Here is a 25,482-nt window from a genome sequence, read left to right as displayed (position 1 = left end):
TGGTAACAGAGTCTGATGCATTTTTTTTTTTTATTTAAAACATAACACCACAGCATGGCTTGATACCAGCAGAGGTAAGTGAGAAAAAATAAAATTCTAGTGTGCAAAAACAAACCATTTAGACTGCAAGATGCTTACTAGTAATTCAAAAACTGTTAAATGTTTGTGAAAGGTGTGGGGATCGCATGTTGGCCTTGAACACACCTCCGATTAAAATTGTGGGCAGTTTTTGCCCTAAATTAAATCTTTAAGGAAGACATTACTCCTCAGACTGTTCACCCCCGCTTCAACCTTCAAACTTTTAATACGTATAGACTTGTTTTGTGTGTGTGACTTATTATTTAGACCACTGGTGGGATTCAAGGTGGTTCCTTGTTTTACTGGCAACACACCCTGAGAGGAAGTTCTGCCTGAGAGACAAAACTCAGGTCACTCGCACACGTGGGTCAAGTCAGGAAGTGTTGCTCATAGACCGAAGGTTGATACATATTTCTTACTTTGCATCCCTTTCTTCTTTCTTACTGGACATGAAAACATCGTCTGATTGATTTGTCAGGTAGGTCTCAGTTCAACAGAGATTATTCTTCATTATTGGCGCCGTACACATTATTTTATACAGTTTGTCCCTCTTTTTCGGTTTATCTCTCTTCAGTTGAGTTGCCTTGATGTGGTCAGCAATTTATTTAGTTTTTTTATTTAGTAATTTATACTGATACCTGACGTCTGTGTATTGATACAACATTGCAACGCAAAATATCGACATATATCCTCAACTCCTGTGCTGCACAAGTAAAATTTGTGCACAACACGTTATCTCTGATCACTTACTTTTTCTGACATTGTTGATGATGATCATTATCATACACACACGTATACTATAAAGGTTGTAAATGAATAAATAAATAAATAATAATGAATAAGTAAATTTGGCTTGTGTCCCTTTCAGACAAAGCAGTGTCTACTTTTGACCCTCCATCACTGACCAGTGAATAGTTCAACCAAAAAAATGATTTTTGTCCCTTTCCTTTGTCTTTAGTGAGACTTATTCTGTAATATGCAAGGGGGAGAAAAGCATATTGTAGAGGAAAATCTAAAAAGTGAACATAAAAAGAGGTGGGAATCACCAGAGACCCAACAATACCATATCATCAGGATACTTAAGTCACAATATTATTGTGATTTTGCTGCACAAAATATCACAGTACTATGTTGTATTGATTTTTTTTCTCTCATCCCTAATAATCTGTGGAAATATGTTTTCTAATAATTCATCTAATTGAATATATGTGTTTATATATAATAAATATAAGTGTAAAATATTAAATTAACTTGTTTTTTTCTTTCCTTTCTGTCCCATCAGTCATCTCAGTGCTGCCCTTCAGCAGCAGGATAAGCCTCCTGATCACACAGATCCAGCATCCACCTCAATCCAGCAATGCCTTTATTTCGGGCTTCAGGTGAACGTGGTGGTGGTGGTAGAAAGGCTCAGCCCAGGTGGAAGAGGAGCACGAGGAAGACAGAGTGCAGGAAGACAGATGAAGACGGCTCTGTCCTTTCGTTGACCAGGCTATGTCTGCTGAGCCTCGCTGATAACATGAAGGACGTGTGGGTGAAGGACTACGCTGACAACTACCTGGATAACTACTCCTTCAGATACATCATGGGGCCTTTCAACTTACTGCGTGAGTGTGTGCTTATTTAACAGACAAAGATCATATTTTTTGCCCCTGTCTTTCAGGTGACATATCCATTAACCATGTGGACTTCAGGAGAATGCCTGAAATATGCATAAAAAAATGTACATAAGCAGAATTGATGTATGTACTTCCGTGCATACTGAGTCAGAAATTGAATATGGAGCTGCAAAAGTTTTAGCTACTTCCTCGTGTACTTCTACAACTTCTCTTTTTCTGTTGGTCAAAAGTTCACAGAGTGATCCATTGCCTCTAATCCCGCTACAACATCTCCCTGTCTGACTCTCTTTATTTCTTTTACTCTCCCTGTAGCGGGAGACCTGGTCGAGGAGCTGACGTGGCTGCTATGCAGCAGAAAGCAGTTGTCCCGGGCGGCCCTGCACCTCCTGCTGGTCCCCCAACTCCGTGGCCTCTCTCTGGAAAAGTGTCCCGGTCTGGTCACCTCGGCCCTCTGTTCCCACATTGCTGCACGTTGTCAGGTCAGATGGAAACCAGTCTCCGTGTCTCATTAGGGTGTTTGTACATTTTCTCTCTCACCAATAAAACTGGAAGTGCGGTTAATAGTTGAGAGTCAGCTTCACAGATGCAGAACCAGTTATTATATATATTAAATATGTCTGACTTTTATGTTGTTCACCCTCTGGTTTGAGTCTTGTCAGTGTTTGCCACAGTTAAGCGGATTACTGCAGCTGAGGAAACCTTAAATGTGAGACTTGAAAAGCTGTTTTTAAGAGGTGCATGTGTGAGCAATGACAAATATTAAAGCTGTGGTAGGCAGTTTATTTTGGCATCATTGGGTAAAAGCTCCATAAAAACCTTTAAGTATGATATAATTCCAGTGGTCTGGGAGAAAACGAAAAACTTCTGCTCTGAAATCTATCCCCTGATAGGGAGACTTTGGCCAATCATGAGTCGGTAAGATAGTTTATTGTTGAGTCTCATTCCCAAAATGTCTATTTGACAACCTAAGAATGAGACTCAACAATCAACCGTCTTCGAGCCACCAATCCAAAGGGCTGAATATTTGACGACCCGGGAATGAGACTCAAAGATCAGCTACCTTTCTCCAGAATCAGTTACTGGAACTTTTATTTTCTCCCTTTTGTCTCTTTAGGGTCTGTGGAGTCTGGATCTATCTGGAGCCCAGCAGCTGCCTTCAAAGGTCCTGTCTGAAACCCTCTGCAGTCTCCCTGCCCTGCGCTCGCTCTCCCTGGCTGGTACACTTTGTGACAGATGTGTAATCAGGACAATTGCTCACCACTGTCGTTTCCTGCGCCATCTGGACGTCTCCCGCTGTCATTTCCTTTCCCCTGCTGCACTACTTCCTCTCGCAGGTGGGGCTTCCTCTTTACCCTCTGGCTGTCCTTCTGGGTCATCTTTTAAGTCTGCAACCCTGCCTCCTCTCCCCCTCAGCAGTCTGCTGGCTCTGGATATTGGGTTTGGGGAACAGGAGGGAGACCCTGTGGTGGCAGCAGCCTACCTCCTCCTCTCCCTGCCTTGCCTGGAGAGAGTGGCGATGGACAGCCTCGCTCAGGCCTGCTGTCTCATCCAGCTCAGAGAGTTCGACCGCACGGTCGAGTTCACTGACAGGGAAGGAGTTCCCAGGCTGGAGGAAGCGTGGGAGGAATGGAAGAACAGGCAGGGCACGGGCAAGAGAGAACGAGCAGCAGCAGATGAGGAAGACGAGGATGAGGAGAGGATATTGTGGGAGGGGGAATATGGAAGTGAGAGTGAGGAAGATACAGGTAGAGCTGAAGGGCCGAGTTGCTCTCAGGAGAAAAGGAGAGGAAGAGTTTCATCTCAGTCAGGTGATGAACGGCTGATCTTGCGCCTGAAGGACGTCAAGGGCTTATCATGTGACTCTCTGGAGAGTTTAAGTCGTTTATGTCCAGACATCCACGCCATATCTGTGAACGCTGACGATTATGAAGATGCCAGAGGAAGAAGCCAGGGGTCTCTGTTAGCAGCAGGCCTCAAGATGTGGTCAGGCCAGCTGCGGAGCCTGTCACTGCACTACTCTGGCCCTCTGGTGGACCTCCTTCCTGCCTTCCAAGTTGCAGGCTCGTCCTTGCTGTCTCTCACCCTGGAGGGGGTGAAAACCAGCCCTCACTCTCCTCTACTGGAGGTCATCACGGCCTGTCCCAAACTCCGAGACCTGCTCATCTCTGCTGAGCCTCCCACCACACCACAGGAAGGCCGAGATGAAGAGGATCAGTGGGACGATCGGGATCTTCCACGACTGCCTCACCTCTGCTCTCTTACACTCAAGTAAGGCTGTGTTTGAGGGAAACTAGGCAGTGCTCTAGGAACTATTTAGCCATGTTTGGAAGTTCACATCAAAAATTAGCCAACCGAGTGGATTTACTTGGATATGCTCGTAAATAAACATGGTAAATTTATGAGAAAAAAGAAACCAATTTATGAAAAAAAACTGAATATTATCTGAGATTATAAAGTCATATATTTGTGAGAAAAAACTCAAAAATTGAGGACTGAAGTGATGTTTCCAAAATAAAAAAACACCTTTTTCTTGCATATTTATGACTGTAATTGCAGGTAATTTTTTTCTTGTCAATTTGAGGTTTTTCTCAGAAATTTACCACTTTAATCTCAGAGATAAAGGCCCAAATATGCAGATGTAAAATCTTATCTTAAAGTTTGCCACTTTTTTTTACCCCCAAGATGTGTTAAAAGGGGGGCATGTATTGGTGTGTTTCTTTGACAATATGGGAAGCTGCTTTATACCCCTTGTCAAAGACACCATTTACAGAAACATCATGAAGCACACTTCATTCAAACTCAAGAGAAACAAAATAAAACTCACAAAAGCTGTCTTGGCTCATCTTTCCACTGTTCCAATAGTCACGAACTCTGGTGTGGTCGAAATAAGCCCTTAATTCACTGATTCAGATGTGAACATATACTGGTTCTACGACAACCGTCCCTCTTGCTCCTATCCTGACATTTTTACATCTAACACTTTAACTTTTTATGTCAACCAAACCAGAGTTGACGATTGCTGGAAAAGTGGAAAGATGAACAGAGGGTTTCGGTGATTTTTATTTATTTCTGCTGAGTTTGAATGAAATGTTTGTTATGACGATAAAATTAATTTTTCTGTGAATCGTGTCTAGTGGCTTTGGTGAGAGCAATATAACAGCTGTTTCTGGTTAAACAAAAAGGATCCAACTCTAACAAAAGCGTCCATCTCTGTAGGGATCCTTCCCATAATGCTGTCAAACACGGCACGAAAACGAAACCTTTCAGGGGATGTACTTCGACAGATGCAGTTGCCCACAGGGACTGCAGCCTTTATTCGCTGCTGACAGCTGCTGTAGTCTTGCTCAATGCTTGACTAATTTCAAAAGTTGTTGTCCCGACTCAAAAAATAAAATGGTGCAGGTTGAAAAAAAAAATAAATACAACTTTAGGTCAAAACTATTTTGGCTTCCTGTTAAAGTAATCTTCTTGCTATTCATCTTTGTGTCTGAAGATTCTCCTACGAGCACAGCCAAATGAAGCCTGTCATGTCCTGGATGTCCCTGAAGACAGTGCTTAAGTGTGTCCTGGCTGGTTCTCCTTTACTGGAGAAGCTCTCCCTGGTCTCCCTGCCATGCCCTCTGAACTGCGTCTTACAGGATGTCCTGCGCATAGCAGCCTTGGGCACGCATCTCTGTGCAGGTTCCACAAACTCTCCTCCCATGCCACTTGAACAGTTGCGATACATTAACATCCCGCGGACGGACGTGGAGAAGATAACACTGGAAAGTATAATGCAACGGAGCAAGAGACTCAAGCGTGTAGATGTGAGCTACTGCTGGAAAATCAGTCAGCCTGCGTGGCTGGCAAGGAAGAGGTTCAGTCATGTCCAAATTGTCTGGTCATAGTGAAGAGATGGACAGGAACAACACACTTCCAATACAGAATCAATTATGCTTTAAATGATTCAAATAAAAATACTGTGCACACTTTTTACAGTCCCAGTTGAACTAGTATTACAACTTGCATAACCAAAACTTTGTAACTAAAATCCTACAGACGGATTGATTTTATACACTATTATTTGTTTTGCACTGACAAATTGCAATATGTCCTTAATACATGTCTCATGACAAAACATGTAGGACTCACTCCTATATAGTGCCTTGAATGAATTGTAAACTCTAGCTTCTGTATTGTGTTTTAAATCATTTCTTTTAAATCATTTGTCTATGACTTTTTTAAGGTGTGGAAGCGCATTTCTGCCAGTGTGTTGAAAAACACGAATCCTGTAAGTCACTTTGAGAAATTTCTCAAAATGAGTTAGTATTTTGATATAATGGCGTAGTATCTGAATAGAAAGTGAATTTTTCTCAAAATAATGACTTAGAAATGGGCTTCCATACTGAGGTGATGGTGAAATCAACAGGAAACATGTTGCGCTTATGAGGATGTGGTGTGTTATTATGACCTTTCAGGATATCATCAACATAAAATCACAAAAGAACTTATAAATACATCTGTACAATCATATCCTCATCTGGTACCTTCTGCTCGAAGGTACCAGATTGTTACACTTTCAAAGGCTATTTTAGTACTTTGCAATAAAGAAGGGGGTAAAATTGATTTTATTTTTTCTGTGTTCAAAAGGGACTCAGAAGGGGTATTGCAATTAAATGTATTTTGAAATACATCTTTAATTAGTTGTAAGTGTTTGGTAATTTGTACTTTGCTGAGCATAAAATAATAAAATCTAAATATATAACAGTATTTTCAAAGCTTGCATTTGTGCACTTGAAATAAGTTGTGTGAAAATAAAAAAGGAGATGTTGGAGGAGTATAATCACTGTATACAACAGACATGGTTTTTGAATTGTTGGGTACAGACAGCCAGGAAGATGTGAGGGTTTCAGATGCTGTTGAATGATTTATGTGGTAATTCTTACAGGGTCTTTTCTGCATGATCCCTTTGTGAAAATAATCAAGAACAATAAATAAATCAATAAAATCAAGAACTGATCACTTATTGATATTGACCACTGAAAGCCTAATTGGAGCATCCCTATTTGAAAAGCAAAGATATATGAGAGAGTAGCTTTAGAGAAAAATATCCCAATAGTTTTTATTTTTTCTCAAAAATAACAATCTTTATTTTCTTTAAATTATGTTTTTGGTTTTCACAAACATTTTATCTACTCATAGAAAACAGGGTCAGAAGGCAGCTGCACAACCAGCACTTTACATACAAAATGTTATTATGTATTTTATGTTTGTCGAGTAAACAGTCAACAAGACAAATTCAGCTGTATTTTAACCTTAAGTGGTGCTGATAATAAATGAAAGTCTGCTTACATTACTGACTTTAAGAGTCTGTGAAGTGAAGCTTGCACAACATGTCTTCAATGATGTGATGTTACCAATCTGGTGAAGGAGGATCAGCAAGTCTCACGTTACAGTGACATTTGTGCGATGATCACACACAATGATGTCACTTGTTCCAGCCAATGACCTCGTAGAACAGCGCCTTGAGCACTCGAGCTTCGTAGGTGACGGTGTTCTTGCCGATGTGCATGTGGGTCTCCTCCAGCGGCTGCTCAATGATGGCTGGAACCTCCTTACCGTATGCTGTAGGGGAGACAAAGAAAATAACTCCAGTTAATGGAGGGGTTAAAATTAAAATGTTGGTACTGTAGACCAGTGGTTCAGCATTTTTACAGGTGTGTGTGTGTGTGTGTGTGTGTGTGTGTGTGTGTGTGTGTGTGTGTGTGTGTGTGTGTGACTGCTGCTCACCCTCGCAGTGCTCCAGGAACTGAATACACTCCTGTACCACAGCGTCCCTCAGCATGACCATGTGTTTGGACATGTTCTCAAGCAGAGAGAGGAAACAACGCTTGGCATAGAACCACGGGTCGGTCCCCAACTACACACACACACACAGAATGTTTAAGTAGTCATTGTTGTATAACAACTTTTTAAGATAAGTGGGACACAGAAAGTAAAAATGAAATAATAATAAGTATAAAACTAGAGGAGGCAGAAGCCTTGCAGTTGCGTGTCTCTCTAGAAATCCCAGATAACAATGAAACAGCTGACCTTTTTGTTGTAAGGCTCCAGGCTCTTGATGACACGAGAAATGCCAAAGTCGTAGTTGCCCTTGGCACAGTACAACGTCCTGAACGACAAACACAACTGAGTCAGGTTTTCCAACAGGATTAGTGATCGGCAGCAGCAGCTGAAACTCACCCAATGACCAGGTTGACAATGCAGAGGTGGAAGACCTTTTTGTCAGGGTCATCGTAGGAGATCTGCTCCTCCTCTTTCTCGATCTTCCTCATCAGCTCTTCAGCCTGTTAGATCAGGGTGACAAGAAATGGTAATTAACCCAACACAAGTTATTTCCATGCAAACACACAAAGAGACATTTACAGACAAAGCTAGAGTCATTCTCTGTATACTGCTAGTTTAATAGACACTTAATGACCAATTTCTCCATAAAACAGCTGTGTAAGCCCCATGAAAAAATATAAATAGACTAATGTAACAGTTATTAGAACACCTGTAGACTGGAGATATATATTTGTATATATATAGTTAAAATCCCAGTGCTGTTACACACTGTATTAGCACTCATGAAATGCTTCTTGTCCAATCAATTCACTTGGTCGGAACAAACTGATCTGTAATGTCATATGCAGCAGTGACAGAATTACTGCTATTGAACAGCACTGTGTAAACCTCTTCGTACAGTACCTCTTCATTCTGGCTGGTCATGATGTAGGACACACACAGGTTGGCCAGGACCACAGCACTCACATTCAGGATCTACAGCAGAACACACAGATTGAAGGGCTGGTCAGGTTTATTTTCAGCTGATTTTACCGAACATTTTCAGCCAGCACTCGGACCTTTAAGGCCGGAGATATACTTGCCTTTTTAACTATGCGTTCATATACACACCCCTAAGCATCATGGCTGCTTCAAATCTGACCATTCTATTAAGGTCACCGAATATGGAAATGATGTGCAACGAGTTATTAATTCAGTCTGATATCAGGCAAAGCATGCGTGCAACTCCCCTTAATCAATTTTAAACTTGTTAAAGGGATAGGTCAGGTTATGAGGTACTTATCAATAATGTATTAGTTACAGTGGATGGCAGTCAGTATAGGCCCACTGTGGAGAAGCAGTAGGAATACCTGCACAAGAGCTAAGCAACTTCAGTGAATTCAAAGTAACCCTATAAACACCAAAGTCACAAAACAACACAGGCAGCGACAGACTCCCACCTTCTGAGAGGTAAAATTACTGCTTTTGCTCAAGGGGTCTGGATGCTTTGATGAGAGCTATATAAGTGTCCCGTCAGAAAAGGCTGTCTAACAGCAAGATAAAGCTGTGAAAATATTCTATATATGGCATACATTTAAATTTATATAATTTTTTAGGTATCTAAAATACATTTTGCTCCTGACTCTGTGCATAGTGGTACATTTCTTACCCTCCTACACCAGTACTCCTGCTGCCTCTCCAAACTGGGGGCGTGCCGACCTCCATCTACTGTAGGTAATACACTGAGTATAGATAAGTACCTCATACAACCCTTAAGGCCTTTAAAATGTATTTTGTTGTTTAAATTAAATTTAAGACATTAAAGTTATATATTAGATAAGACTATTCTATTTTTATCTATTTATTTAAATCCACAGAAAACACATTGAAGGCAAATCTGCATTTAAAGGGACAGTTATAAAAATATAAATTTTTGATTTTGGGATGAACTGTCTCTTTAATGGATGTTATCCTCAGCCAAATTTATCATGATGTAATTTTCTGAAACTGGAAAAAGTCAGTTTCCAGATGCCAGAAATGACACAAGCACCACTGCAAACAAAATCACATAAAATCCCAAACAAAAACAACAACAGCAGAAAATCATTGAAAGAGATGTCATGCACAGATGTGAGGACACTGCACAGGAATCGATACAGAGCTGTTTGGTCTCTGTTTTTACCGAAGGTTTGCACTTGCAGGGACACTCCTGAATGTTACACTGCTCCACCTGGACAGAAAAGCAAACTATCAAAGTTTAGTTCCGACCTCACACAGTCAGTGGGGCTGATTAACAGCACTGTATTTGAGTGTTTACTGCAAAACACAATACAGCAGTCAAGTGTCTGATAGGCATTTTTCTCCCTCCACACATTTATTTTACATTTCCAGCCAGGCTGAAGCACTCACATTATCATAGTGCTTCTTGACGATTGGCTCGTAGAAGCCGATGGCCTCCTTGTACTTGTTCTGCATGAAGAGCACGTGGGCTACGTTCAGCTTCCAGGTATCGTCTTCGTTACAGACCTCCACTGATTTGCGGAAAATCTTCTCCACCATCTGGAAGTTGTCCCGGTTCCAGTAGATCTTGGCCTGGGCCATCAGGACCACGATGTACCTGGGGTAAGGCCGGACCAATCACACAAGAAGGACGGAGATATTAATAATCACTGCAGAGGAAAGAACTGATCGTGTTTTCATGTGAAGTGAAAAGGGAGTGTGAGAGGAAATACTGAAAAACATATGTGTAATAGCGCCGAGGAGTTGTCAACATTTTTCTGTTTGTTAGCTGGATATCTTAGAGCTACTGCAGAGAATGTTCATATATTGTTGATTTTGGAGGCCCCTGTAGACATGGTAGTTTTTCCAATGTAATAACCACAAAATATAACATCAAGAATAAAAATATCCCAATAAAAATCCCCCTCTGCTTCTTTTTAACTGGATTTTTAACTGTACATTTGGCTTATTTCATCTGAAACACATATCTTATCTATGTCGTGCCTTTAAAATGCTTCACTTCTCACATCTCATGACTGTGTGTGTGTGTGTGTGTGTGTGTGTGTGTGTGTGTGTGTGTGTGTGTGTGCATGTCCTCACTTCTGCTGCATCACATCGTAGTCCTGCAGAGCTTTTTTCTGCAGCTCATCATCTCGAGCCAGCCTGGCATCCTGCAACTTAGAAAAGATGAGCAAAAACAACATTCACACCAAAATCTACTATTTATTTTGACATAAGAATTACAACATAATAAGAAAAAAATCCTAATATGTCCACTTTTAAATGTGACACATGGCTTTCTCACAATTTTCCTCAAAACCCAGTGCCCGCCAGGCATGAAAGCAAAACTACTATGGCTGTGAAACTCACTAAAGGCCCTATCTAGAGGCAGTGTTTAGTTTGTCCACTCTGGGATACTGTAAACAAAAATACAACCATTCATATTTTCAGGTGATGGTACACTAATTAAAACAATTATATGAATATTTTATTCCATGTCTGCAATTAGATCACCCTAAATATTACACACTTAACCTTAAGCTACTGTAACTCAGGATGCAGGTCAGTGTTTGAATTGTCTGGAACAGATCAACTGACAGATTAAGCTATACTAGCAGGAATTTGCAGCAAATTATAAGATGGTATATGTCGAATGAAATATAGACCTATATAGATATAGATATATAGAAGAAAATATATATAGGAAAATAAATATATGTTTAGTACAAAGCACAATAAAAGAAAGCAAAGTAAGCTCTATAAATGTGCAGAGTAGAAGAGAAGGAAGGTGGTAAACTACCTGTTTGGCCAGCTTACGTAACTGCTCCGTCAGTTTGCCATTCATCTCATCAAATTTCCTGAAGGCCTGTGAAAAGACATTGAAATAAAATATAATTAGGGAACTTTACAAAGAAAATTAAAACACGTGTGATTATCTGATCAGCTATGTCAGGGCCTGTTTTACATGGGAACTTCAAATGCCAGCGTGCCACATGCAACTGGCTAAAATGTCCAGTCTATACTGTCCAAAACTCAATTTGTTAGTTTAAAATGATCAAGAAAAAGATGTAAACACAACAGTGACATATTACCACCTTATAAACATTATGATGAATGTAATCTGGGCATTTAAATGGTTCTGTATTTTATTACGTTTACAGTACCTCCTCTGGTGCTGTCTGGCAGGTCAACAAGGCATCAAGAAACTCATACATATACTGAAAAGAACAAAAACATGTCAACTTGAATATGGATCCTGCCATAGGAAATTGCAGGAAAGCAGACAAAATTTGCATGTGTGTAACTTACTGGGGAGAGGAATTTGTAGGTGAGATGAGCATTCTCTGCCAGGACGTCAGCTGCCAGGTCAAAGTACTGAGGGAGAGAAACAGATTGAATCCAACAGTGACGTTAACAAGTAAGACTGATGGGGGAAACCTTTCATTTCTTCAGGGAAAATAAATCACTGACAAAAGTAACAAGCACATTAAAATTTCAGTCATTGTAACTGAGTTATTTCATTTGAAAAAATAATTAGTAGCACACCACACTCCCAACACTGGTTACTACACAGATTTACAATTAAGATGTCACTGCAGTGATACCTATAACCACGATTAGGTCTACAGCAGATCCTGGAGCAGGTTAGGATTCCTTGCTCAAGGATATTTAGAGCCACACTTGATCCAGTGAAGTTCGGGCCAGCCTGTAACCAGCGGGGTGGCCTGTTGCGTACCTCATGTTTGCAGTACAGCAACAGCAGGTTCCCAAAGGTGACAGGGGGGAAGGAGGGCTGCTGCAGCAGGAAGGCCAGCTTCTCAAAACCCTCTGACGGCTTTGTGTCCATGTTCAGCAGAGCCTGGTTGTGGAGAGTCACTGGGTCCAGCTCCTGCCAAAACACCGACACACCAGATTTTTTGGTTCATGAATCTAAAAAGAGTTAAATAATTACATTTTCATGGCATCTATATAGCCTTGTTTATTTAGTGTCAATAGGTCAATAAACACAGCCAAAAAGGACTGGTTTTGGTTTTCATCATAGATGTTTAGAAAAGATTAATACATAGTTATTTGTGATGCTATAAGCTATTCAAAGATATGACCACATTTTCTTTTAAACTAATTTGAATTTTTAAATTCAAACTGAATTACTAAATTCAAATTCCATACTTTTCCATATTCCATAGGAAACCTGTACCTCCATATATGCCTTCACACCTATGTCTAATTTTCTATTAATCTCTGTTATCTCCAGGCTGTCAGCAGGGCAGGTCCAGGCAGCCTTAATTCAGTAGGTGTGAGTGTGTGACTGTATGATGATAATTACCTCCTCTGATCTGGGGGGCATGTCTGTCAAAGCCTCCTGTGCTCCTTTGACTGAGGGAAAATATGAAAACAGAACAGAAAAAACAACAATTAGTTTGAGTCTCTGTAAGTTTTAATATTTTCTTTTTTACATTCAAAGCTTAGATTGAGTTTTTTGAATAAAGCTTCAAAAATGAGGTTCTTACAGTTTTTCAGCTGGTATTCAATGGCAGCTTTGAGGTTAAAGGCTTCAATGAGCGCTGACTGATGCAGTACCAGCGTGTTGCCCACACTGTGGACATCGATTCCCTCAGTCCTCATCCCGACACTCAGCTCTGGCATGCAGAAAAAGGTCAAAAAGATCAAACACTGTGATAGAAACAAACAGCTTGCTACAGTGTGAGTGGCTGAAACTGGACTGGTTAATATCTAAATTTAAAAAATGGTTTAACAATAGCCCACTATCAACATGTCCCTCTACAGTAAAATGAACAAAGCAGAGTAAGTCTGTTGTTAGTTGAATTAACTACAGTAAAGTCAACACAGACATGATGATGGTAGTGCACAAAGATGTGGTTTTACCTGGATGTTCCCTGATGCCTCTTTCTATGATCTCTGCAATGTATTTGAGGGCCTGAGGGTAGTTCTTCAGGCTGTAGTAACACAAGGCGATGTTGTAGGACAACGCTGACAGAGAGAAGGGGCAAAAAGACAAAGAAACCAAGATGAACTTTCATGGTATCAGTCAGTTTTTGACCAATACATAAATATAGATACTAGTGAATCAGTATGTAAGAAAAGCACATAAACTGAAGGTGTATTCATGTGTACAGGGCTCTGGATGATTACCTGGCACATATCCCAGCACTTGCATGGCAGACATGAACTTCTTGCAGGCCTCCTCATATTTGCCATCCTGGTAAAGCAAACAGCCCATATTGTAGACATAGTCTGGATCGTCCTGGGGCAGCTGCTCCAGCAGTGACTGTACACACACACACACACACACACACACACACACACACATACAGGTACAGTCAAACTCAGTAGAAAATGAATGAATGAATGAATGTCTGTGTGTTTCTTTCATTAAAAGATAACGTGAGAGAGCTTGTCACCTTGGCAGCTGAGTAGTCTTCCTCACAATATTTGATACAGGCCTGCAGTTTGACCATCTGCGCAGCAGAAAGTAGAGATAAACCGAAGGTAAATGAAGTACATGAAAAAATCCAGTTGCAAGTGTACATCCGAGCATTTATCAAATACACAAAAATCACATGCTATGCAGCTGGAACACACTAAATATTAAATCTGAGATGGATAGTACACAGTATGAGATACCGAATTGCCTGTGTATGTGTGTGAGTGTGCTGCTCTACCTTGGAGTGACTGCTGGGGTTGTCAAGAGCAAAGGAGGCCTTGGTGGCCTCAGGATAAGCACCAGCTTTGTACAGGGACTGGGCATAATACACCTTATACTCCTCCACCTCCGGGTGCAGCTGGGTGAGCTGTTCATAGCACTCTGCAGAGCTGGTGAAATCCTGGATGTGATAGTAGCAGTAGCCCAGCAGAGATAGTGCTGCTCTGGACTGAGATGCAATTGAAAACAAGAGAGCAAGAAAAAAAAAAGCGTTTTTGGGTTTTTTTTTTAATAGACCAAATGATTAATTAAAAATATAATTGATAGATTAATTGAAAACAATAAATTGAAATTTAAGACAGGTCAATTACTTTTTAGACCAAATATGTGCAAAAAACACAAGAGCTATAAAAGACATAGACACACACATATATATAACTCAATCCTTTACAATTTAATAGTGTCAAAATGTAAGTAAATAGGCTACACTGATTAAAGTACCGTACTTCAGTGCAATTTTTAAATTTAAATTTATGCAAAGTATAAATCAACTAATTAATGATGGTACATTATTATAGATTAAGCTACCCAGCACTATATCGGCCTAATGTTTAATCAATAAATGAGCCCCATTGTTACCAACTGCAACATTAAAGTTATCAATACATTAATAAATCAATAATGATAATCTTATAATATAATATAATATTTATAATTCTAAAATGGACCATTATGCATGAGCAATTTAAGTACTTTACTTTATGTCCATACTTTTGTACTTCTACTCAAGATTTTAACTGGAGGACTTTTCTTGAGTAGTTTTACACTGTAATATTGATATTTTTACTAGGATCATAATACTTTGTCCACCACTGCAAATGAACAACAGTATTCCACACTCACCTTTGTGTGTTTTTGAAGTTGGCCATTTAGGATCTGAATTGCTTCCACATACTGCCCGTCTTTGATCTGAAAGATGAGAATTAACTTTGATGGTTTTAAACACTGTTTCTATTGCACACTATTAGCACTATCTAGCAACCTAACAGAGAAAAGTACTACACGCTCCAACTGTTATCTAACAAGCAAGCAAGGTAAAAGGGTAAAAGTGAATCCGTTACACCAAACCGCAGTATTGATATAACGTTATTTTTGAGATGTGGCCGCAGTACAGTAAATGGCCACATCACAAAAGTTGATGTTTGATCAAATTACTTAGTGGTTATAAATGTACTGACAGCTGAATTTATCGCCAGTTCCTCACAATTCTGGAGAGGTTTTCTTAGTGGTGTGTCATTAAGCAGAAAAAAGGGAGTTTATCGACATTAGCTCTTGCAGCTAACCTCTAGCTAACTAAAACAACGATATTCTCACCAGTTTGTAGATTGTGGCCGTGTACTCCCCGTCTTTTATAGCTGTCATGGCTTCAAACGAGCAGTCTTAACGAAGATAATTTACCGAAAAACTCTTAAAAATAGCATCGAGCTAGCCGCTGTTTAGTGGATAAGCGCAGTTACTTAGCAACCGAAACATCTTCTTCTCTGTTAAATTACCGGCAGATCGCTGACAACTTTACGGTGCATACTGCCACCTACTGTACTCAAGTGTGTGTAACATCACTACCTTATAGTTTCGTGTTACTCAAGGCAGGAAAGAGAACTGGAGAACAAGCCATTAAATTATTTTATCTTTCTTTTTTTTCACAGACCCCCTGCTGTAGACCACTGCCTTTAACGATGTGCATCAGTGTAAACACTGTGTACATTATTTGTGAAGTAAAAATGTGACCGCAATATCAGAGCAAAAATATTAAAACATATATCTTGAATTTAAAGAGTAACTTAGGTATTTTAACTAAATAAATAAAATAAGGATAATATACATTACAATTATATGTAATGTATTACAATACATTATAAATTAAAATATTTGTTAATATAATGCATCATAATATACAGCGCTGGCTTTGCCTACATTCGACTCCGCCCCATCCCGCGTGCAAGAAAATGGTGGGCGGTGTGGGTTTAATTGTTATGTGGTTTTCTGTCCGGCCAACGCGGAGATGAAAATCGAACATACCGTGTTCGGGACACCCACGTCACTCACCGGAGACCTGCCACATACCATACTCGCCTAACATTAGCCAGCGGTTAGCATCTGGCCGCTCAGAAATGTGATTTTTTCCAGAAAAGGGAGGACTTTCTCTTCTTTGTTCGTAAGTGTGATATCATTTAAAGGCCACGAACTTTTTACTTCGCTGTGTTGTTACTGACGGTTAGTAGAAATATGTCAAATTGAGGTCTTTTAGCTCGCTGCTACAACCAAACACATACGATAGCTAGTCAGCCACCACAGACTACTGAAAACACTCAGGTTAGCTAACGTTGCCTGCTTTATTTTTAATAATAGTGTTTCTCCGGCGTCCGTCCTGTTTGAGTAATTTTTGTTTACAGTTTAAATATGTTGAAACTGCCGATTATGGCGTCGATATATCCCAACATACCGTCATGTTCACCAGTTAGAGCTCTTCGTCTAACGTGAGGCCCTTCTCACAGAGTAGCTCTGAAGTTTCCTTACCAATATTAGCATGTTAATATTTCCGACGTTTTCTCCTAAAAGGTCATGGTGACACGTGAAGAAAACGGGATGGAGCCGCGGAACAATCCCAATCTGCCTCCTTCAGCAGACTGATTCTTCATTTTGATTAAGTAGACCACCAAGTACAAGACAATCTGCACCATGGGAAGGTTGGTTTGTTGTTGTTTTTGTGGGACTTGAGATTTTTTTTTTTTCTTTATCTTTCATATTTGTGAATTTTTTAGAAGGACACTTCAACCCAAATACAGAAATACTTGTGTTTTCTTATTACCTAAGGCTGGGCAGTACATCAGTATAATTGATATTGATATTATTGATATCATTAATATAAAGCTAGATATCACCTTTGATTTAGGATATTATTATATAGTGAAATGGCATAAGTGTTGTCCTATCCTGGATTTAAAGGCTGGATTGCAGTAGAGTGTGGAGCTGCAATGATTAATTGAGAATGTTGAAAATCGGTCAACTGTTCAGTTGTAATTATCAAGTAAAAATGTCCAAACTGTTTTTAGTTTCTGTTTTTCTGTTAGTTTCTGTTTTTAGTTTTCCAATCTGACTATTTTCTGTCTGTCTGACTGTCCTCTCTATTTTTTAATCTGTTGACAGGATCAGCTTTTCGTGCCTTTTCCCAGCCTCATGGCATTTCAGCCTGTCATCCCAGGTTCTCCCTCGGCTCCTGATCCCTTCCCTCAGACAGCTGCTCTTCATCGGTCTAGTGCTCTGCCTCATAGGACTTCTCTATCTGCTGCTCGTCACTGGGAAGGGGCCCGCCAGCTGGATCAGAAAGGAAAATCACTTCCACAGGTAAACTAACAACTGCTCGTCAAGTGCTTATGATATAATGAACACAGGGAATAGTATCTGAACAATTATTTGTTGACCAAAAGGCACTTGGCAAGGGTGACTGATGTGGATGCTACAGATACCAGCAACCCCAACCTGAACTATGGCCTGGTGGTGGACTGTGGCAGCAGTGGCTCTAGGGTATTTGTGTACTGCTGGCCCCGGCACAATGGTAATCCCCATGAACTGCTGGACATTCAGCAAATGAGAGATCAGCATCGCAAGCCAGTGGTCATGAAGATCAAACCAGGTAAGAAGAAGTAGAAGAATTAGCACTGTTTGTGTAAAGACTGATTTTTTTTTTTTTTACCAAGTATAAAACAACCATTTTGGTCTTAATATTTCCTTGTAGGTATCTCAGAATTGGCTAAAACACCTGAGAAAGCCAGTGATTACATCTATCCACTGCTGAGCTTTGCAGCTCAACACATCCCCAAAAATAAGCACCAAGAAACACCCTTGTACATCCTGTGCACCGCTGGAATGAGAATTCTTCCTGAAGGGTTGGTTGGTTTTAATGAGCATACTCCTATGATATGCCAGACATTTTATGATGTTGATGTAGTTTCTGTGATTTTTTTTTTTTTGTTTGTTTTAAAATGTCAGTCAACAAGAAGCACTTCTGGAGGATCTGCGAACAGACATCCCAGTCCACTTCAACTTCCTCTTCTCTGATTCCCATGTGGAAGTGATTTCTGGAAAACAGGAAGGTAAATAAAAGGAATAAGCTAGGGATGAAAATCTGAAAATGTACTGAAGTTTCAGCTTTATTGAGATTTGTGATTTTATGAAACCTTTTGATCATGTTATAGCATACTTAATACAATAGTTTTAATTCATCACTTCACAGGCAATGATGGGAAACAAATTTGCATTTTCTGAATATGGGGAGTTAAAGGGATAGTTTGTATTTTTTTTATTTGGGGTTATATAAGGTACTTATCCATCGTCAGTTTGTTACCTACAGTAGATGGTTGGCACACTCCCAGTTGAAACACATTTTAGCCACTTAAAAAAGACACACCTACCAGACAGCCTTTTCCATTAGGTAACCACAGTTATATAAGTTGAATATCACTCCCTCTAAAGCAGCCTGACTCCTTTAGACAAAATCATCAATTTTACATGTGAGTTCTTGGTCTACCACTGCCTCAATCCCTTAGTTTGCATTATTGTTTGACTTTGGTGAAATGGCATACACTTAAATTGAAATTGTTTTTTTTTTTTTTTTTTTTTTTATTGTGTCTTTCTTTTGGTGGATAAAATACATTTCGCTTCTGACCTTGTCCACAGCAGTACATTGCTTAGCGTCCTCTTCCCATACTCCTGCTGCTTCTTCAAAGTGGGTGCATGCCGACCACCATCTACTTCAGTAAATACACAGGCTGGATAAGAACCTCATACAACCTCACTTGAAAATATCTGAATTGTCCCTTTAGGATTCCCCACTATATTGTAGAATCTATGTGTGGTGCAATGCAGACGATGCTTGTAAAAGTTTATATATTAATTTTACAATTCTTCATCATTTGCCTCAGGTGTCTATGCATGGATTGGAATAAACTTTGTCCTTGGAAGGTTTAACCATGTGCACAATGGTAAGTACCCAAACAAATAGTATTGCAATTGTTTTTACATTACAAAACATTTTTGTTTTGTTTTTGCCATCAAATTTATAGTAACACAGTAATGAAATGACATTTGCTCCCTGCCTGACTGTGTCACCTTTCTCCGGTCAATCTTTGAAGATGGGGAAGCTGTAGTAGAGGTCCAGGTCCCAGGCAACGATCAGCAGGAGGCTCTGGTGAGGAAAAGGACTGCCGGCGTCCTGGACATGGGCGGGGTCTCCACACAGATCGCATACGAAGTGCCCAAAACTGTAAGCTTTGCTTCTCCACAGCAGGTTATTATCCACAACCAATTCTGTTTTTGTGCTGTCTTTGGGTTTTTGTCACTCACCCTTTGTTCTTCTCCCTCCTTCCAACTTCTGTCATTCCCTGGTTAAACCTGTATGCTCCATTTTTGTCCCGTGGAGACGATCTGCTCTCCATTCATCACTATTGAAGGCACACTGTAAGCCTGCTGCATGACTCAATAGCAGGACTGAGAACATCAAGTCATTTATGAAGAGACTGCCAAATAAAATAGAAGTTGTCCATGTTAGGAGTTTTTGTTTGCGCTTAGTGATTCATGTACAGTAGCAGGTTTGGCATACGCCGCTTGTCCTTTCTGTTCTCATTTTTTTTCCTTTAAGCCACCTTAAATTTTCACTGTCATCTTCTTAGATAGTTTCAGTTTCTGCTCTTTGATGCTTTGCGATACATTAAACCAGACATAACAATATTGAGTTTATATGGCCTCAAACACAGGTGACCTGCTGTAATAATCTATATTAATGTGTTGTTTGTCACCTCTGCTGTCATCTTTAAATATTAAATACATAAGGATATGTACTGTATGGATATGAAAGTATATAAAATATAATCATAATAATATTATTATAATATTAAATTTTGGTATCATCATTCCCAGGCTGATTTTTTTTGTTTGTTCCCTAGGAGGAAGTTGCCAAGAACTTACTGGCTGAATTCAACCTGGGATGTGACGCACATCGCACAGAGCATGTTTATCGTGTTTATGTGTCCACCTTCCTGGGTTTTGGAGGAAATGCAGCACGCCAAAGATACGAAGATAGCCTCATCAGAAATACTGCCACTAGAAACAAGTGAGAGCCACAGCCAGATCGAGTCGTTTGATTAAATATTTTATTTCTGTCAAGTGATTATTCTGTATTGGCTCAGTCGTGTTATATAGGATGCCAAATCTACTGACAGACACATTTTAAAATATGAACTTGTTTTGATTTCCTTTAATTTGTCACCCTGATTTAATGTGACAAAGAAATAAAATGGGGCCTAATCATTTGGACATAGATTTGTAATTACCCACAGCTGTTAGGTGGTGGAAAAGCTTGAAAATGCAGTTTGAAAAGTGCTTGAATTTGACTTTGGAAAAGGTGTAGGAGCCCTGTTATTTACGCTGCATTACCTATTTTTCCAGGCTCTTAGATCAGCATATCGGTGAGACGGCCGAGTCTCCCCTCCTGGACCCTTGCCTACCATCAGACCTGCAGGATGAGATCGGTCCCTCTACACAGAAGCTCCATCTGCGCGGCACAGGAGACTTTGACCAGTGTAGACAGATTCTGCAGCCGTTCCTCAACCGCACCAATGAGACCCATACCTCCCTCAGTGGTATCTACCAGCCAGCCATCGACTACAGCAACAGTCAGTTCTATGGTTTCTCTGAGTTCTACTACTGCACCGAGGATGTGCTGCGCATGGGCGGGGATTATAATGCTTCCAAATATGCCCGAGCTGCTAAGGTAAATGCTACAAAGAAAAATCACATTCACTCTCATGAAGCACAACAAATACATCCTCGCTAAGTAACTTCTTTTATTATTCCCAACATTTATCAGCACCATTCTGTTTAAGTGCATTTAGCATGTTTCTGTCAAATAGCTCACACCACCGCTGGTATTTTTATTTTACTTTGGTCAAGACTTGCAGTGTTTTCTTTCCAAAACTGTTTCACTTACCATTTGAAATAATGATTTTTAAAACCACCACTGGGCTTGGACCTTGTCAGGCTTTTATATATATAGTAGGGTATATACAAAGCCTAATGGTAAGACTTTTAATGCTGTTAACAACAGGAGTTGCTCTTCCTGTTTAATTATTTATTTATTTGTGCCCAACATGAAGATATGTGATACAGAATACATTGACTGCTCAGCTGACAACTCTGCTTACTTCATTACTTAACTCTGTTCTGCTGCATTCACCTTTGCTCTCTCCTGCTTACTTTCTCTCGCTTAACCACACACTCACTACATACACAAAAGCGAGCTACTTGATGGCAGCTGCGAGTGGTGGGGATAACATCATTAGAACTAGTAAAAAGAATGCCTCTGCCCCTTTATTTTTTTTAGAGTATTTTGGGTGGAGTCCAGATGGTGAAGGTGAGCCAGCGAACACGGACAAAGGTGTCTGCTGTATCTGCTGTGGCAACTAGGGCTGGCTTGATTCTGCTTTGTCATGTCTGAGACCAATACCGCAACCATTGTATTTGCTGATATAATACCAATGAAATACTGTCTTTTTCCCTCTCTTAAACAACTAAGCTGTTAATGTTTGTGTGCATCCATTTTGCTTAACCTAGACATCTAAAAAACCTTGTGCTCAAACTATGAACTAAATATTCTACTCCCCTGAACGAAGAAATACACAGCCGACAACATGACACAGTTATGTAATACTGCTGCTTCTTGCCATTTAAACTTTTTCACACACAGTATTTTTTGCAGGAGTTTTTGTGTATTATGGTGTGTATTATTCAAAAGGAAATTTAAATATACTGCATAAATGCATGCAAATAAGCTTAAAATAGCTCCACACAGCTGACAGGATGACAAGTCACATGCGTGATGTGCCAGTGATTCTGGCCAGTATTATTATCATCCCAGCTGGCAAAAAGTGCCATCAGGTCCTTCGACAATAATCTAGAAGGACACTTTTTTCTATTTATTATTCTATTGTCCACAAGTATTTAAACCCAGCAAGACTTTCCAAGGAAGGCTAATTGCATCTTAGACACAGAGCATTGTAGTTTGGACAAAGTCATACATGCTCACTGACTTCTATCAGCAGCTCAGCTCGTGTGTTTGGATTTTTTTTAACACAAATACCAACATGTACCATATATCCAGATGAAATGCCAGGAAGGTATGAAGGAATGAAGAAAACAGATGGCGGCCAAGCCAAACCACCACGCTTTTTATGTTATGCAAGGTTGTTAGTTTACTTATATAGAAGTCAAAGATATGTCTAGTATTTGATTTAGGATCATCGTGTTCTTTGTACAAAGCCTTTTTTTAAACAGTCAATTCATACAGTTTTCTATTACCACATTAATTTGGTGAAATTGAAGAATAACTGGTCTTTAAATGTGTTTTAGTATAATAACTTGGGAGCAACAGAGGTTAATCTACTATTTTCTGATGTCTTATCACTGGAAATATTCCTGATGTTGTTTAACATTTACAGAGTTACTGTGCCACCCAGTGGAAGACTCTGAGGGAGCGCTTTGACTCTGGCTTGTATGCCTCCCATGCTGATCTTCACAGACTGAAGTAAGTCACACAGGATTATCAAACCGCTTCTAAAACTCAACTAACCAGTTGCCTGATAAGTTTGAATGTTACACCTCAATGTCTTTATGTTTGTGTCTGCAGGTACCAGTGTTTTAAATCAGCATGGATGTATGAAGTATTGCACTCAGGCTTCTCTTTCCCAGCCAATTATAAAAACCTGAAGACTGCCCTGTTGGTCTACGATAAGGAGGTCCAGTGGACTCTCGGAGCTATTCTTTACAGGACACGGTTTCTGCCGTTGAGGTAAGATAGGTTTTGTCACGTGTGATTTGTTCTTAGTCACTCTACTAATCAAGCCTTAAGTAATGTTAGGCAGCCAAAAATATCATCTTAAACCTGTGTTTTCAACACAAGTGGAGGATTGATTTTCTAAACCTCACATCTTTGATACCAGCACACACATTTTGAACATACTTAAGATCGGCTGGTAATGGGTGGAGCACCGAGGCTTACAAAGACATTTAGCAGCGGGAGGGAAATTAAAGCTGAGGAATGTGACTGATCTCAAACCGATCCTGACTGTGAAATGAAATTCTGTCAAAGCCTCAGACAAATGACAAACTCAACAAAAAACAATTTAAGTCATTATTCAACAGGACTGGTATCGTTCAATCTCATATCCTTGGTGTTTTATTAATGGATTACAGTTTTAAAAAAAATGTCTCTATCTGAAAATATGTTCACAAGTGGTATAAACCTCCAAGAAAAGAGTTGGCCCAGATCAGCTTACATTGTATAGCATTACAGTTTGGCAGGTTTGAACCTTAAGACATGTTTGCCCAGACAAGAACTTCTGCTTTTCTGCTCCATAGAAATTTCTGCTTCTGAGAACTGAAGAATCCAGTCCTTAGGTTTTAACATACAGTCAACAGGGCCCTGAACTGAATTTTTGTAGAGATGTAAAAGGGAGTACACATTCAAATCATTTCACTAAGTAGGGCTGGGCAATATATTGATATTATATCGATATCAAGATATTAGACTAGGTGTTGTTAGATTTTGGATATCATATTGTGATATGGCACAATTGTTGTCTTTTTCCTGGTTTTAAAGGCTGCATTAAAATTAAGTCAGTGTGCCTTTTATAAAAGAATTTCCTAAATAAAATTTTAATTGGAAAAGTAGGCATATTGTGACGTTGCATTCATACAAGTATTCACTCTGATAGCTAGTGAATGTCAGTTCTAAGCTAGTTATTGTTGATAGTAACAGTTGACTTGACAATGGCGGTGACAAACTTTGGAACTGGATTTATTGCGTCATTCCAAGTGTGATGTGCAGCCATCACGGCCACTGTAACACATGAGAGTTAGACCCACTTGTGTCTGTGTCGACACAGATGTATCCATAACGTGTTTTTAAAATGGGTAGTATGGCTTATTAACTTGCACCATCTGCTGGCAGGCATAGGAAATGCATTTAATGTATACAGTCTTACCAGAAGCAGGAATAACATGTATCCACACTGGGGACAGAAAATGAATGACTGCTAAGTTTTATATTGAACACCTGTCAATCATTTGAAATTGCATCAATTAATTTGTAATGCTGAGGTTTCATTGATGCTGCAGTGAGTTTTTGTATAGTATAGTAATCAAATATGGTTTTACAGTAATACCAAGTGTCTGGAACTTTATTGTGAAACCAGTCCTTGTTTAATCCCTTTGTATAAACATGTTCTTTGTTCAAAAGCAGTCTAATGTGTGGGTTTGGGGTTTTTTGTCTCCTCCAGGGACATCCAGCAGGAAAGTCTGAAAGGAGTGCACTCTCACTGGCGGCACAGCTTCTCCTTTGTCAACAACCACTACTTATTCCTGGCTTGTTTCTTCATTGTGTTGTTGTCTATTATGCTGTACTTACTGCGACTCCGCCGCATCCACCGGCGCGCAGCCCAGCGCTGCACCCCCTCCTCTGTACCGTGGTTGGAAGAGGGCCTCGGCTCGCCCACGATCCCTATCAACCTCTAAATTTTGTAGAGCGTAAAGTCTGGACAGCAAGTCTGACTTTTCAAAGCCAATCTTCACTCCTTTTCTCTCTGATGCTCATGTGCCTGTTCAGAGAGCTTTTGAAGGCAGCTACCCTGATAACAGGGCAGCTCTCTAAGATGACCTGAAACAGAGATTTTAGTGCAAATTGGAATAAATGAGGAAGCGCTTACGTGAGTCATCAGGCATACCTGAGCCCATGGAAATGATTTTCTTTAATACTGAAATGTCTTTTTTAGAATTTATGTTTTTGCCTGCCATGTACTCTATTATCAAAATCAAATGGCTTAAGGTGTCTCCTGTTTTATTTATTGAAAAAATAACAAACACAACGGTACTTTGCTTGCTTATCTTCCTAGCCTGGGACCCAGACGAATCTGCAAGCTCATGTTTCATTTGCGCAAACGTCTGGCAACTCTCCCGTTCAGACCGATTTCCACCCGTCCTGGATCTCGTTGTGCCAATCACAATGTTTATTTAATATTGGGCTGGTTTGATCTGATGATCGACAGAGAAGCGTCACTGGTCTGGATTTGAAAGGTCACACCAATGACATCAAACGTTTTGAATGCACAAGACTCGGATAAAACTGTCAAACTTGGCAAATCCAATATGAATCAATATTCGCCTCAAACGTTTCCTGAAACACATTGTAGTGTACGCTTAAAATGTAAT

The 25,482-nt window shown here is 39.9% G+C and overlaps 3 protein-coding genes across 6 annotated transcripts; 2 read left to right on the top strand and 1 right to left on the bottom strand.

The window, feature by feature from the left end:
- The first annotated feature begins 282 nt into the window (after positions 1-282).
- On the top strand, positions 283-5,844 carry LOC146319993 (uncharacterized). The gene is made up of 5 exons (XM_084728113.1): positions 283-556; positions 1,361-1,682; positions 2,007-2,173; positions 2,809-3,962; positions 5,188-5,844. The coding sequence occupies exons 2-5, from the start codon at positions 1,436-1,438 to the stop codon at positions 5,579-5,581; spliced, it is 1,962 nt and encodes a 653-aa protein (XP_084584239.1). The 5' UTR covers positions 283-556; positions 1,361-1,435; the 3' UTR covers positions 5,582-5,844.
- Positions 5,845-7,128: 1,284 nt separating this feature from the next.
- On the bottom strand, positions 7,129-16,861 carry ift70 (intraflagellar transport 70). Of its 3 annotated transcripts, none has more exons than XM_084728109.1 (20): positions 16,741-16,861; positions 15,067-15,132; positions 14,183-14,392; positions 13,922-13,978; positions 13,653-13,788; positions 13,386-13,490; positions 13,010-13,138; positions 12,826-12,875; positions 12,235-12,387; positions 11,808-11,873; positions 11,663-11,716; positions 11,299-11,364; positions 10,599-10,675; positions 9,909-10,116; positions 9,682-9,729; positions 8,424-8,495; positions 7,917-8,020; positions 7,767-7,845; positions 7,464-7,593; positions 7,129-7,298 (listed from the first exon to the last, which is right to left on the bottom strand). In XM_084728109.1, exons 1-20 carry the CDS (start codon positions 16,750-16,752, stop codon positions 7,162-7,164), a joined length of 1,959 nt encoding a protein of 652 aa, XP_084584235.1. In that variant the 5' UTR covers positions 16,753-16,861; the 3' UTR covers positions 7,129-7,161. The 3 variants fall into 3 exon arrangements, with proteins under 3 accessions (XP_084584235.1, XP_084584234.1, XP_084584236.1); XM_084728108.1 differs by lacking the exon at positions 16,741-16,861 and adding an exon at positions 15,538-15,726; XM_084728110.1 differs by lacking the exons at positions 9,682-9,729; positions 16,741-16,861 and adding an exon at positions 15,538-15,724.
- On the top strand, positions 16,783-25,112 carry entpd4 (ectonucleoside triphosphate diphosphohydrolase 4). Of its 2 annotated transcripts, none has more exons than XM_084728112.1 (12): positions 16,783-16,910; positions 17,371-17,568; positions 17,652-17,857; positions 17,960-18,110; positions 18,214-18,317; positions 19,146-19,205; positions 19,356-19,486; positions 20,166-20,332; positions 20,668-20,992; positions 22,716-22,801; positions 22,904-23,065; positions 24,555-25,112. In XM_084728112.1, exons 1-12 carry the CDS (start codon positions 16,903-16,905, stop codon positions 24,787-24,789), a joined length of 1,833 nt encoding a protein of 610 aa, XP_084584238.1. In that variant the 5' UTR covers positions 16,783-16,902; the 3' UTR covers positions 24,790-25,112. The 2 variants fall into 2 exon arrangements, with proteins under 2 accessions (XP_084584238.1, XP_084584237.1); XM_084728111.1 differs by having other exon boundaries at positions 19,356-19,510.
- Positions 25,113-25,482: the final 370 nt, after the last annotated feature.

This window comes from Lutjanus erythropterus, chromosome 10, assembly GCF_056507025.1.
Source record: "Lutjanus erythropterus isolate fLutEry1 chromosome 10, fLutEry1.hap2, whole genome shotgun sequence".
NCBI lineage: Eukaryota > Metazoa > Chordata > Actinopteri > Lutjaniformes > Lutjanidae > Lutjanus > Lutjanus erythropterus.
The sequence above is the reverse complement of the archived record's forward strand: the minus strand, read 5'-3'. Positions and strand labels throughout refer to the sequence as shown.